The 15,720-nt window shown below is 37.0% G+C and overlaps 1 protein-coding gene and 1 pseudogene across 4 annotated transcripts; both read left to right on the top strand.

Annotated features, from left to right (window-relative positions):
• The first annotated feature begins 6,527 nt into the window (after positions 1-6,527).
• Positions 6,528-15,501, top strand: LOC104604218 (putative inactive poly [ADP-ribose] polymerase SRO2). Of its 4 annotated transcripts, none has more exons than XM_088890361.1 (5): positions 6,528-7,746; positions 9,496-9,746; positions 9,849-9,988; positions 10,063-10,163; positions 15,483-15,501. In XM_088890361.1, coding segments are annotated over exons 1-5 (1,524 nt in total). In that variant the 5' UTR covers positions 6,528-6,715; the 3' UTR covers positions 15,484-15,501. The 4 variants fall into 4 exon arrangements, with proteins under 4 accessions (XP_088746487.1, XP_088746486.1, XP_088746485.1 ...); XM_088890360.1 differs by lacking the exon at positions 15,483-15,501 and adding an exon at positions 12,405-12,550; XM_088890359.1 differs by lacking the exon at positions 15,483-15,501 and having other exon boundaries at positions 6,529-7,746; positions 10,063-10,378.
• Positions 12,825-14,843, top strand: LOC104604365 (syntaxin-111 pseudogene; annotated as a pseudogene).
• Positions 15,502-15,720: the final 219 nt, after the last annotated feature.

Genomic DNA, 15,720 nt, shown 5'->3' with positions numbered 1-15,720 from the left:
CTAGGCTATGTTGGGTATAACCCACTTTATAGTTTCACATTTACGAGAGATCAAACATTGAAATAGCAAAAAATGACGAAGGTAAAAATTAAAGGATGCAACTTTGGTTGATAGTCAATATGTTAACGGTTAGTATTCATTTTTATTGGAAGAAACTTTGTTTTAGTGTACATCCCATTTAATGATAGGTTAAATAAATATCAGAATAACAAAAAACATAGAGGGTAAAGAGGGATCATGATTTGATCTGATCCAAAGTCTGATCATATTTTATCAGATTTGGATATCTTCATTATGGATTTTGGGATCAGATTGGATAATCAGATCCGATTAAAAACCAAATTGGATTCGGATCACCCCTATCCGATTCAAAAGGATCCAATAAGTTATTTATATTTTTATAAATTTTTTATATTATTTATTTTTTTATAAACAAACATGTATATATGATGAAAATAGTTGAAAAATACTTTCATTTTTTGTTTTTCTTTATTTAAATTTTTAATTTTTCTTTTTTAATAATTTATTATTTAAAAAAATAAATATGATTGGATCAAATTCGAATATCTAACATCCTTATTGAATTTGAATCTAAATTAATATTTGTGAGATCCGATCGAATTGGATTGGACCTATAATTTATCATATCGGATTCAGATATACTTTGATTTGAATATGATCCGATCAATTTGCATCCCTGTAAAAAGGGAAAGTGTAATCAGGCTTTTTGACAAAACATTGATACCATCCTCATTTTTATTATAGATTATAGAAATCTATAATGGTTATAGAGAAATTAGGGTACAATGGCTAAAAAGGGAAAATAATGGAAATATAAAATACTATATATAATATTATAGAAATATATAATGGAATAACAATGACTAAAGGGGGCAATAATAGAAATAGATATGCAATTAGAATAATAATGACTAAAGAGAGGTAATAATGGAAATAGATAATTAGATTACCCATCTACTATTCTCATTTTTATATATGATAATAGAAATAAATAAAAATATCCTATCTTTATTCCTCACTTGAATTGCTGTGCCATAAAAATCAGGGTATAATGATTGAGGGGCAAAAATAAAAATAGAAAAATTAGGGTCTTTTGACGATAACCATTCTCATTTTTATAAATGATACAGAAATAAGTAATGCATAATCGCAGATAAGTGGGTGAATTAGGGGGCGTTTGCCAATATACGATTTTGCTTTTTAAAAATAAAAATAACAAATACAATTTTTTTTTTGAAAGCCAAAACTTTGGTCTATCAAGAGATACAAACTTTGAAATATACTATCGTTTGATGGCAAAATCTATGGTTAATTGAGCGTGGTAACAAGTACACCTTGTTAAATGTGTAACTTGTACTTTATGAATGATTTGTGCTAATATAAAGAGAAAATGTCAAACAACCAAAGATTTAGAGCTGATGCATTGATGAATCTGTTATATTAAAACAAAACTTGTCAGTTCAGATGGCCTCTAATTTGCCACCTCAGCATTCCTGTTCCCCTTCTATTTACACTTTTAATGTATAGGAAGTTCTAAATTATCTCAAACTCCCCTTTATTCTCTCCACCTTTCCATAAAGATAGACACTAACTTGATAACATTTAATTTTCTAAATCAATATACCCTTCTCCTTTCTCCCGTTCGTTTCTCTCTCCTAAAATCTCCCATATTCGGCTGAATAGAGAGAGATTATAAAGAAAATAATAAAAAATGTATATATTAAATTATAAATATATATTTTAATAAATATTATATTATTTATATATTTTATATAATATATAAATTATATAATGTTGAGTCGGGTCAGATCGAATTCGGGTCAGGTTTTTTTGACAAATCTCGAACCCAGCCCAAAACACAGTCGGACTTACTGTGTTAGGCCCGAGGTCAGGCCCACGAGCCTAATTACATGACTAAGCCCGACCGGAGTACAGGCCGGGCCATCAGACTACCCGGCCCATGAACAGGTCTAATCTCAGACAAGTCTATCCCTCTCTCACCCCACCACTTTCTTTTCATCTGTATTTCACCGTTAATCATGACCAAAGAGGTCTTGAGTCTTGGCTCTCGCCCAAGTGGATAAGAGGGCTATATCAGAATCAGACTACGTTGCACTTTTTTCAGCACCTCCAAGATAAGTTTAACTTGGCTCATAACGTCATAAGCTTTTCAGTTTTTTATTTGTTTTTCATATTTCAGATCTAAGCAAACGCAAGGAAAGTTTTACTCGGCCAATTAATTAATTCCTGTACAAGATAAATGATATGTAATTAATAATCGTGTCAACTCATCTTAGTACAATTCAACTGGGCTTTAAACCATTGAGTTCATATGTCAAATGTGTTCTTTTAATTGATTTTGGCGATCTGTTGGCCGATCATGATGGGTTTGTTTGACATTTGCCCGTTAGGGGAGGTCTTAGTCAATTTTGAAAAAATGAGAGGAGGTTTCAGTATTTGTGTGAAAAATCAAGGAAAGCTTAATTTTTTTACCCATAAATCTAACACTAAAGATGTTTCCAAACTCGTATAGAGAAATAAGTCAAAGCGTGCCTCATACCAATCTCACAATGCATCACAGCTGTGCATTGAGAACATCTCTCTTACATGATGTTTCCAAATTAGTATTTTATATACTCAGGTTCTAAATAAGTCATTTTCTATTGGCAGGTAAAGAAGACAATCTAACTGGACTTAATCGCATTGGACACTTGGATTCATGTCTAATCCATTGGATAGCTGCCCACAATTTTTTTTTTGGATATTGATCCCATGTTATAGATGGGGAGTCTAGATCTGATTCTCATAAAGCACTCCACATATCAACCTCACATCATGTTTTAATTGCGCATCAAAAACATCTTTCATACTTGTACATTATTATTCATGACAGATGTTCCCAATACATAGTGAGATGTGACTACAAAATCGGTGTGAGGAAGCTCTAGGAAGAATAGAGACTTGTAGATGGGACCTGTATATGGGCCCGGTTTCGATTTCACCCTGTATTATACGTCTCCCTAACAAAATATATAAATAAGAAAAATTGAACTTAGTAAATTACAACATCGTGAGCTTCTTGGTACATTAACAAGGATGTATCATTGAGAATCATCACCTTGGTTTTAGGCAAAGTGAGAAAGCCACCCATCCTTCCAAGATACAAAGAAAAATCATCACCTAAACTCGTATTCTAGTAAGATAAGATACTACTCTATTCCTAAGCAAGTCTGCCTCGGACAAGGAACACAGGGTTTCCCAACATCTAGCTTGCAACTATGTCGAGGGGTCCTCAGCCTCCTCTTCATCTTCATCATGACCCTCACCTCTGGCATTGATTGGAGGAATAAAGTCATCGTCTACCTCCTCATAGACATCTTCTTCAAATTCTTATCTCCAAAATGTCCATTTCGATTGTCACGTGTAAACACCTGCTGCTCATGAACTTGGTAGACAGAACATTGGGGCTGTTTGATGCATCTTTCCATGCAGTATTTCGGCTGTTTATAAGTTGGGAAGACAAAAAATCGGTCTATTTTCATTTGGCATGCAGAAGATCTAACCGCCAAAAGACGGGATGCCGAAAAGACGCGAAAAACTCATTTTGGGTTGATTTCAGAAAGCTCCAAATGAAGGTTCTCACATCTTTCATGTTTTAATCTTGCACGGAAAGACCTGAAATGACGTACGAAAAGATACACATATGCCAAATGGTCTTCGGGCTGCCCAAATCTTATGTCAAAAGCTGAATGTGTCTTTAGACTGTCAAGCTACAAAGCTACAAGAAGATCTTCTCGAAAAGACTTACCAAACAGGCCCACATGTATGTTCTAATCACTGGCATTTAATGCATGAGCTAAATGGAAAAGCAAGTCCAATTAGTCAACACAGCGGTTAGCGATTCTCATAGTTTGGTTAAATAGGGCTCGTTTGGCAAGTCTTTTTGAGAAGATCTTACCATTACTATGATAGTCAATAGATGCATTGAGCTTTTGACATAAGATCTGGGTAGTTCGAAGACTGTTTGGCAGATGCACGTCTTTTTATGCGTCATTTCGGGTCTTTCCATGTGAGATTAACATGTGAAAGACATGATAAGCTTCATTTAGAGCTTCCCGAAATCAGCACAAAATGGGCTTCACGTGTCTTTTCGGCACTGCATTTTTTGGCAACTAGATCTTCTGTGTCAAATGGGAATGGTCTTCACAACTTGTAAACAGCCAAAAGACTGTACAGAAAGATACGCCAAATGACACCTAAACCATTGGACTTTTTTTCCAAAACTAAACCTTCGAAAACTGAAAACCAAAATTGAACTGGAACCAATCAATTAACCTCCTGACCAGTTTGGTTCTCTGACTTTTTTGGCTTTACTAATTTTTAATATATGTTATAAATAAATATACAATTATATAATATAAACATTAGAAATATATGTAACGGTTAGGTACTTCTGCATTCGAGCTCACTACGAGCCTATCTTGGCACTAGCACCGACTACCGAGCACCTAGCACCTCGTCTTTAGAAGTAGGGATAGTTGATGAGGTGGTCGAATTGACACGTGGCCGAATTGAACCAACACATGAAAGCTTAATCAACCAACACCTCGTCTTTCAAGTTGAACCAACACATGAAAGCTTAATGAAATGACACGTGGCCGAATTGAAGACGGTCGCTTATCCAAAGTTCAGACGAGTTGAGGAACAGTGATGTGGTGCACCGGGGTACGCACCGGAGGCTAACATTAGTGCACGCCACAACCCACAGACAAAGTGGGGACCCGTGGTGAACACCAAACTAAACCAACCATACCACTAAGGTTAGCACGCCCCTGAATTCTTACGTGGAACATGTGATGGTCATCTCTTAAACTTTAATTGCTAATAGATTTATTTATGGATCGGGTTGGGCTTTGTCTTTATATTAACAAAATACATTCATAGGCTCATATCTAAGTTTAAGTTCAAGTCTGACTTTCATATAAAGCCCGAAGCCCAGGCTTGGGTCCAGGCAAAAAACTTGGGCCAAGTTTTTTTCTGAGAAAACCTAAGTCTAACAAAAAAAAATCGGGTAATGGTGTTTTGGGCCTGAACCAGAACTCATAGGCCTTGATTCATGTTTAAGCCTGACTTAGAATTGGCTGAGCCAGTTGGCCCATCAAACTACCCAGCCAATGAATAGATCTATTTAGTAATCACCTCGGAAAGTGACATGTGCTCTATAAGCAAAGAACACAACAACACTCTCCAACAGGTATATAAGGACACGTCGGCCAAGGTGAGATCTTCTTCGCACTCTCTAGCTTTCGAACCCCCTCACAATTACAACCTCGGGGCCTCTGACTTGTGTATCAGTCCAACTCAACAACATCATTACCATCACTAATCCTCCTCCTTTACTTAATATGATTCGGCCACGTAAGAAAGGGATTATTTTGTTAAAAAAAGGAAAATAAAGATGCATTATATGCCATATTTATATTATATTATAAAAAAGGAAAAATAATTGGATATGCCAATTAGATTAAAATATATAAATGCATGTCGGGGAAAAAAGTCAAAAAGATGGAGTTTTGACCTTCAAAATCTAGCACCTTTGAATCTCACCCAATTCTATTCCACGTTTGCGTTGAGCCAAAGCAAATTAAACTGAGTTGGAAATTGGAATCCAGTCCCGTCCATCCCACATTCCCACACGTGTAGTGTAGCTCCACCTTTTTTTATGCCCCCTCGCTAACTTAACTCGTAAGTCTCTTTCTTTCCTAATCCAAACAAGCCTCCAATTTGGTCATCGATCACGTAACTCCTAGTCGGTTACATTCCTTTTTCAATTACTATTGTACCCTCATTGCTGTCTCGGTCCGCGGTACGACTGCTTCTATACGTCCACCGGTCCGCGGGATGACCACGCACGACCTCGTCCTTTTTTGTTTCTTATACAAAATGACTAAAGTATCCTTTTGAAAATTTCCATTCGATAATCAAGAATGTAGATCTGACAAAAATTGACCCAACCCGCGAAGGTCATGGATCAATCCGTTAATTCTGTTGCCAAGTCTAATTAAGATTATTTATGTATTATTAGAAGTTTCCACTTTTTAATTTTTACTATTTATTATTTATTTCTTGAATTGTTAAATGTTTAAGTTTTTTTATTTTATTTTAAGAATTTTAAGATTAAATCCTTTCATTTTAGCATTTTTCACATATTTTCTCTTTATTTTTTAAAATTTCAGATATTTATGACCCAAATTGATTCATAGGCTAATCCTAACCTGAATATTTAGAGTCATATAAACATTTGAGAATCTGACCCGAAAATAATCCGAAGTCCCAATCCAAACCCGACCCATCCAACCCGATTGTCAAATGGTTATTATCGTCTTTTGGGAAGAGCATGTGAGATGTAAATTTCTTCAGAACTGGGGTGCTTTCTTCAATGAACCTTCGCGCCCAAGAAACCGTCTTCCGCCCGTCGCCTTGATCTATATAAATTGAAGAGTCAGAGACCGACATGAATTGAAGACCGACGGGTGTTAATATATCTGATCATTGACGCATAGTGTTACCTATTTGTTGTTTTAATCAGTTTCTTCTCAATTGCGATGCTTTCCTCATACGGAGCGGTCTGATACGGAGAGATAGAAGAGAGAGAGAGACGCCACCGACTTCGTCTGAGTTTTGCAAAGCGAGGATGCAGGAACAAACTAATGAGGCTAATTTAGGTTCTATGATTGCAGGTAGGAGTAACAACAGAATAGATTTGAGCTCAATGAAGAGGAGGCATCAACAAAAGGAAGTTGTTCTAAGATTAGATATTGAAAATCCAGTTGCTCTTTCAAACTCGAGTTCGTGTAGCATTAGAGTTGAAGAACAATCCGATATTGCACCTGGGTTTTCTTCTACGCAAGCATTGCTAGAGAATTACTCGAATTTTAAGCGTAGTAGTGCTCCTTCTAGGTTCATGTTCTACGAGAAGGGGCGTTGGGTCGATTTCTGCCCAGAGGTATTTGAGATTCTGAGATTGGGCTTCTTGGAAGGCAGGCCAATGGTCGAGGTGGAAATCAAGGGCGGTCGGTTCCTCTTCGATTTCCTAAGGATGGCGCAGCTGAATTTGATAACCGGTAATCAACGGTCTATAGCTTGGATTGATGCTAATGGGAGATGTTTCTTCCCCAAATTATCTGTGGACGAAGAAATTGACACTATGGCTCCCGTGGCCACGTCCCCGAAGATTGGTAAGAGGAAGAGACATCAATTGGAATTGGTTTCAGCCGACCAAGTGTCCGATGAAAATTCCTCATCAGATCAACTCGATACAGCGAAAAGATGCCGTGTTCGTTCTAGTTTTCCTCCTATCTTGGAACGAACGAAATGGCCTAACGTAAAGCGCCTGGATGATGGAGACGAGAATTACTCTTTGATCAATAAGGTTTTCCTCTCTGGGTTGAAGAAAATCGATCCAGATGCCACCATTACTGCTATCTATCGCTGTTTGCACATGGGTCCGTCGGGAGGTGCTCGTTTGGAAGTGTTTCGCAAGCAGATGGAGATGACAAAGGTCGCTCGAGGTACATCCAACGTTAGGCTTGCATGGCATGGAACATCAGCTAAAGGCGTGGCAGGAATCGTAGCGCATGGTTTTGGGCTACCAAACAAGCTGTGTGGTTTTGGCTCTTATGGGGTCGGCATCTATCTTTCTCCCCCGTATTCACCCCAAACAAGGTATTAATCCTGTCCCCTTCTTTTAAGTTACTCGTCTTTCTCGCCTTTTTTTTTTTTTCTTTTTCCTTGAATGGGTAGATACGAATAAGCTTTTTTACGAATAATTCGAATTCGGTTCCCGAAGAACTTGATTCGACTCGACAGTCCTGTCTGATAATCAAGCCATTAGTATTGACTAAATTAAGGAGGTGAATACGAATCAATCTTTGTACGAACTATTCCAACTCAGTCCATAAAAATCTCAATTTGGCTTGATCTAAATCTAACATATATAGGATTTGTTAATCTAACTTATATAACTTGAATTTATATAAATTTGTTTGATAATTAAACTGAACTACGGCTGGTAGGGATGGATACGAATCAAGTTTTTTACACAAGTTATTCGATTAAGTTCATGAAAAGTACAATTTAGTTTGATTTAAATTAAGTTTACATAGACTTTACTAGGGTGAACAAATTCAATCGAATAAATCAAAATGTTAAATAAAAAACCAAATTGAAATTAAAATTTTGGTTTGGTTTTCAGTTAAAAACTAAATTTCATAAATATGTATATTATAGATGATGATGCTAGTAAAGTAGGGGTGTAAACTGTATTTGAAGCAAATCGAATTCAAATATTTAATCGGATTTGAATTCGGATATTAATTTTCAATATCCGTTCGATATCGAGTCGAATTCGGATATCAGATTTTCTAATCGGATTCGAATTTTGATATTGCCTTATTCGATTCGAATTCGATCCGTTTACACTCCTAACTGGAAGGCAGTTTGGACGTCGAACTGCAAGGCAAGAAAATCAGAGCTCTCGGGGTACTTTACCCGATGTGAGCACTCCGATGCTTAAGTTAGCGAAGGAGATTATGGAGAGTTGATTGCTTGAGAATAATAGTAAATTGTGAGAGTTAAATCGCACGCACCTTGTGAGGCTGGAGGTGAAGCCTTTATATAGGTGAGTTGTTGTGGGCCTCACGATGCGTGTTCGAGATCACTGGCTTGTCTAACCTGGAGTCAATTCTACACCTGAAGATGGATTATGAGTAAGTTGATAAGGCTTATCCAGGTTCGTTCGATTCAGGCAAGATGAAGATAAGGTTCGTTGGCACGCGGCATGATCCCGAGGAGATAGAAACAACTGGCTCGCTTCTAGAAGGAGGCTACGTGGAACCTCGACAGGTCGATGAGTGTGGCGAGTTGCTTGGGCCCCAGTGTCTTGGTTGAGTGGCCCGAGGTGACTAGGACTGTTGAGGTGTCCAGGGATGCTGAAGTGTTGCCAAATCGACGGATCGCTCCACGTGTCATCATGTCATTGAACAGGCTAAATTGTCCATCATCAATAGATATTATGTATGCATTATATATTAAAAATATACATTATACATAACCAAAAACTAAAAAAAAATGAAACCAAAATTTTTTGTTTGTTTTTTTAGTTTTAACCGAACAATGCATTCCTAGATTCCACATGAATCAATCTTTTTACGAGCTATTCTAGATCCATGAAAATCTTAATTTGGCTTGATCTAAATTGATCTTATATAGACTCGTTTGCTAATAGAGCCGAACTCGAACCCAATGAAACTCGTCTCCTGAGCTTTTATCCATTTGAGCTTCTGAGTCAAGTGGAATTCAAGCTCAATCTCTAAGCCAAATATTTGGCTCAGTTTGGCTGGAATTCACCCTAATGGCTGCCATTAATTAGTAACTGCCTAACTGATAATTAAATTAATCTTTGATTTATTACAGTGCTTTGGTATCGGAGGCGGATAATGATGGAGAAAGGCACGTTGTATTGTGTCGGGTTATACTGGGAAATGTCGAAAAGATTGAGGCAGGATCAAGACAATTCCATCCATCAAGTGAAGAATTTGACACTGGCGTAGATGATCTCAGGAACCCTAAATGGTATATAGTATGGAGTACCCACATGAATAGATACATTCTCCCTGAGTGTATTGTGAGCTATAAATCCTCTCATCGTCCAGAAGGTCCAGAAGGTGCATCATCTATTGCTCTTTCTCTGTGGCTTCAATTTACAGACAAATTTATATACTTGTAGTAAGTAGAAACATGTTTTAACTTTTTCGATTTTGATTTAGCAGGATTATTCAGAGGGTCATCAGTATTACGAAGGATACCTGCTTCAAGTATGTCGTTTACGAGGTTATTTTCTGAGATGAAGAGCTCCCTTTCCACCATAACAATTAAAGAATTGGAGGATTTATACAATTTGTACAAGGTAACATAGACATATTCCCAGATGTTCTTGAATCAGTAACTGTTTTAATACTTGTTTGATTGTGATTTCTTTAGGTTGGAAAGGTGGCCAAAGATGTGTTCATAAAACAATTAAGGTTGCACGTTGGGGATGAGATATTGCTTTCTGCTGTTCAAAAAGTTCAAGACAGCACCTAGTAAGAATTCATATATGCTGTATTGGTTGGTTCACTGTCAGTTTCTTTCTTTTCTTTTTTCATAAGCAAGGTTCTGTGCCAATTGGCACAATATGAGAAATTCATTCTTGTAAAGTAATTGCATACAAGTGCCAGGGGAGTGAACAAAGAGAGCAATTGTTACTGTATCGGAAACCAAAATATCGAATATTTACTTTCTCTCGTCAATGGCGAAACTGAATTGTCTGTTAATTTTTTTATGTCAATTTCTTAAATTAATGTTCTTGAATAAGTATACCCCTATTCGTTAATTTTTTATGTGAATGATATATTTGTCAAAAATTCTTAAAATACCTCCGTTCCTAAAAATACCCTTTGGCCTCTGTTCCTAAAATACCATCCCTAAAACCTCTCCATATCCATCTACGATTCTCCGTCTCAGTATCACTTAGAGGCTTTCTTCCTCATTATTTCAGCATTATCAAACTCAAAGGCTTCCGCACTTGGCTAGCAAGCGTTTCATTTCTCTCTTACTTGTTTATCCGTTTCAAACGAAAACCCAGAAGCAATGTCGATCATCCCAAGCATCTTTGGTGGCTGATGAAGCAACGTTTTTGATCCCTTCTCTCTAGACATTTGGGATCCTCTTTAGGATTTTCCTTTCACCTGTGCTCTTACCACACCTCAATTCCCAATCGAGACAGCAGCATTCGCCAATGCTCGCATCAATTGGAAAGAGACCCTAGAAGCCCATGTCTTCAAAGTTAACCTTCCTGGGCTCAAGAAGGAGGTAGTGAAAGTCGAACTGGAGGAAGGTAGGGTCTTACAAACCAGTGGAGAGGCAGACGGTAGAAACATCGTCTGAGTGTGAGTTTTACCGAAAACCAAGAGGAATGGATTTGAGTGGCGACTGAGAAAAGGGGGCCGGTGACAATTGGGGAGGTTGAAAATGATGAAATAATGAGGGGAAAATTTGAGGAAAGAAAACAAAACTGAGAATCGATCAAGTGTATGCTGGAGTTGAGTGGGAGAGATGAGAGACTACAACCATTGTGAGAGAGAAAGAGATAGAGAGAGGCGGAAATCTCTTCGACGTCGGCCATAAAAGAAAGAGAAAAGAAGCTTGACTTTTATTTCCTTATTCTTCTTCGTCAGCTTTGTCCCTCTTTTTGCAGAAAGGAAGCTTTGTTGTTGTGGAAATCTCATCTGGTCATTGATGTCCTCTTCAGTTCTTGGTTGCGATGCCAATGCCCAATTTTGAGTATATTTTAGATCTCAGATATGGTTTTCTTGCATATACGAGAGATTCAAAAGTTCTGAAACTGCTCGGAGATCTCCAATCTCTCTCCGCCGATCTTGGGAAACTTGTAATAGGGGCCTTCTCGACCTTCTTCTCCTCTGCCGCCTTTTTTCTTTTCACCATCGCACCGTCGTTCGAAAATTGCAACGATAAATATCACAAACGAAGGCAATGGTGCTCACACATAAATTGAACTTAAGGGCAAAACAAACATTTCAGCCTTTTTGTCGATATTTAACGACAATTGGTAATTTTTCAAAATAATAGGGGTAGCTTAGACAATATGGGTATACTTAGTCAATTAATTAAGCCATAAGGGTAGTCTAAGAAATTTATCTAATTTTTTAAGGTAAAATACAAAAGCCTCACCTAACGTTTTTTATAATCATAAAAACCTCTCCTATAGTTACATTTTAGTAAAAACCCTCCCTGAATTTTTAAAGAATTTGTCAAAAACCTCCCTTCCAGCAATGACCTAAACGGAAAATGTCAGACCGGTACATCAATTTTGTTCCAAATTCCCATTTTACCCTTTTACAAATTAGTTTGCATACATTTTTATTGAAATACCCCTATCGACCTGTTATCCTCTTTACCTCTCTCATCAACCTCTTTTATCCTCTGTTCTATCCCTGAATTCTTTCGTCCAAAGAGGAGGAAAGCAACAACTCTTTTAATCTTTCATCCAAACCCAAATGGAACACAACTCTTTCCTTTTCTCCCTGAACTTTCTTTGCCAATTTCTTCCTCCTCTTTCAATCTCCCAAGAATTTGTAATTTTGTGCTCAGTTATGTTTCTCCTGTTTATTGCCCTACTTGACTTAGAAAAAAAAATCTATTTATTGAAGCATAAAATTTTAATGTATTTTGGAGATATGGACATGTTGAATGATATAGAGTATTTTTCTTATAAAAAATTTTCAAACCAGCAGCTGTTTGTGCTAATGGAATGTTGTTTTCAGGATAAAACTAATTAATGTTCACCATTCATTGGCCTAGCCGCCTAGCATATTGATAGCTCCAAGGTGATGCAAGATACTTATGGTGGGGAACAAGATGATATTGATCATTCATATGAGGTTCCTATAGCCAACCATCCACCATTACCAGTCAAGGAAGCTAATGGGAATGAGGGCTCATTCTCATGAGTTTTTTGTACACGGGTTTCCAAATCATAAAGCACACAGTGTGTTGTATATATTCAGTCGCAAAATTTTCTATATACAGGTTTTCAAATCATTCTTCGGTATAAATGCATCACTATAAGTCATTTGTATATAGATTTCACTTCTAGGAAGGAAATTATTTCCAAAATCGGGTCCTTTAAATCGAAAAACATCTCATATAGCCATAATCTACTCTCGCAACTGAAGCGTTCTCTCTTCCAAAGTTCTGTGATTCCAAGTTTCAACTGAGATAGAGAAAACAGAGCAAGATGAATGATTTGATAACAAAACCCTTCCTCAGCTATGTGGATCTGAAGAAAGAAGCCATGAAAGATTTGGGAGTTGGCAATGTTGACCTGGAGATGGTAGTGATGATGATGCAAAATCAAATAGACCATAGAAGGCCAAGATGGTGAAAGAGATTAGTTTCATCAGAGACATCCTTGGCCAATTGCAGCAAGCCAACGAAGAGAACAAGTGCCTCCACAAGTCGGAGGCCCTAAAAGCCTTGCACACACGGACCAATGCCGATATTGTGACCGTGCTTAAAAGGTGAGAAGCATAAAGTCTCAACTCGAGGATATGGACTACACCAACGCTGCCGATAGGAGGCTCTCTAGATATAGAGAAGGGACGTCGGTGGACCGCACAAGGACTTCGGTCACCATCAGGCTGCAGAAGAAGCTAAAGGAGCTGATGGACTTCCAAGAGTTGAGGCATCAGGTGATGGTGGAGTATAAAGAAACGGTGGGCTGTCGATATTTCACGGTAACAGGGGAGTACCCGGAGGAAGAGGTGATAGAGAAGATTATATCAAGTGGGGCAGGAACGGGAGGGGAGGAGCTACTGTAGAGGGCGGTGTAGGAGCACGGGAGGGAGGGGAAGGTTCTTGAGATGGTGTTGGAGATACAAGACAAGCATGGCACGGTGAAGGAGATTGAGGGCAAATATGGTACTTTATAAATTAATTGAATGATGCTTCAGGGTAATTTTGTAAATGTTGATGTTTTCTTTAAAAATCCAGGGGAGGCTTTTGCTAAAATGAAACTATAGAGAAGGTTTTTATAATTGTCAAAAACTTCAGGGGAGGTTTTTGTATTTTACCCAATTTTTTTCGTGTTGAAAATGTAACACTGTATATAGATTCAAATAGTTTTTTTGCCACTATTACAAACAATGGAGAATATGACACAATACAAGGGGAGGATACTTTATCATAGGTGGGGTTTTGTAAAATATGGCAAAGTGCTGAAACCTCCTTTATAGTTTTTGAATGTTGCTGAAACCTCCCATGAAGTTTGATAATTGCAATTACCTCCCCTGAACCTTATTACATAATTGCAAGTAGACCTCCTATGTTATAATCCTCTAACAATGGGCATGAAAATGTCCAAAATACCCATGAAGTTACTATTAAGGTTGGCTTCTACAAAAAAAAAAACAACACAAATTTTATAAAGAACCAAAAGAAATTTACAAGGGAAAATTTAGAAAATAAATCAATTTCAAAAAAAAAAAGATTGGAAGGGCTTAGGCTAGCGATTCATATGAAAGAGAAAATTTGGAAAATAAACATTTTGGTGAAAAGTAAATGCATAGGTATTTTGGACATTTTCATGACTCTTTTCATAAGATACTAACATAAGGAGTCTACTTGCAACTATGCCAAAAAGTTCAAAGGAGATGATTGCAATTACCAAACTTCAGGGGAGGTTTCAAAAACAACCAGAAACTTCAAGAGAGGTTTCAACAATTTACCCTATAAAATATATTGGCCCAATCAAGTCTAACACATGATGGCCTTGAACAGAAGCCTCATCCTTTCATAGACCGGGGGAGATTCAAACTTCCACCTATAAGGTAGGCCAAGGAACAATAGGTATTCTCTCTTATGCAATCTCTTACTCTTGCACATGTGCTCATCTTGGCACCTTGGCTCTTCAAACGCTTAGGTTAGCTTAATCATCAGAGTTTCTACCCCTAGGATTACATGTAGAGACTTTGACATATCTCATCAAAGGAGCAACCTCTGCACCTTTTAAGACGCACCGGTCTCAAAGTAGATGGTGGGGGATTAGCATATGAAACAAAAGTGTTTAAAAGTCTGGCTTTACTTGCCATTACATGAGCTATTCATGCCAAGTGATATTTCTTGAGATTCCCTTCACTTTGAAAGAGGTAGTGTTTGATAAATCTGAAATATGAGAAGTTAAAAAAATATATTATTGGGGTCTGAAATCTAAAAAGAAATAGAAATGATTTTTTATTTTTTAGAGGTTCCAAAAAGATAAGATCATTTGAGTTGGAGAAATTCTCCTACATCTGAAATTGTGAAGGTTACTATTTTACCCTTAGAAATGGATTGTTTGATAATATAATAAATAATAAAAAGAATATTAAATAAAAATAGTTTCTATTAACAAAAATATTATATGTTTTGAAATAAATAATTATTTATTATTTAATTAAAATAATATTTATATATTATTTGCCTATTGGGCACAAAGGCACTCTAGTAAAGGGATATTATATCATCTAGAAATGGTTTGATACGGTTCACTAAAATCTTTGAGATGATTTTGTAGATCACATTGTATAGACTAATGGGCTTACAATTGTCATTCCTTCAGAATTCTCACACTTAGGGATAAGGGTGATAAATATTTTATTTAGGTTCCAATTCATTTTCCCATAATGGAAGAAGGCCTTTATAGTTTCACACACCAAGTCCCCAATAAAAGTCCAAAATTTCTTAAAAAAATAGCACATTAAGTCCATTTGGACTAGGGGCTTTCAACTCTTTCATAAAGAAGAGGGTATTATAGATTTTCTTGTTTGTAACTTCCTGATATAATTTATTATTACTTTCCTCAGAAACACAATGATCGACATTGGAGATGAAGCTATCCACCTTAGTGGTTCTGTAATTAAAAGTTTCTCTTACAAGGTTCTGCGTGTTGCAGAATTGTTTGGCCTTTGGGATCCTCCCTCCTTCACCAATAAATGTTCTTATACATTTATTCTTCTCCCACTTAGGGAAAGCTAGCTAGCGAAGAAGGCAATGTAAAGGACCTTCATGCCTCATTACCTCTTTTGTTTATCACAGTATATG

Source organism: Nelumbo nucifera, chromosome 6 (genome assembly GCF_055504915.1).
Source record: "Nelumbo nucifera cultivar China Antique chromosome 6, China Antique-T2T, whole genome shotgun sequence".
Classification (NCBI taxonomy): domain Eukaryota; kingdom Viridiplantae; phylum Streptophyta; class Magnoliopsida; order Proteales; family Nelumbonaceae; genus Nelumbo; species Nelumbo nucifera.
The sequence above is the reverse complement of the archived record's forward strand: the minus strand, read 5'-3'. Positions and strand labels throughout refer to the sequence as shown.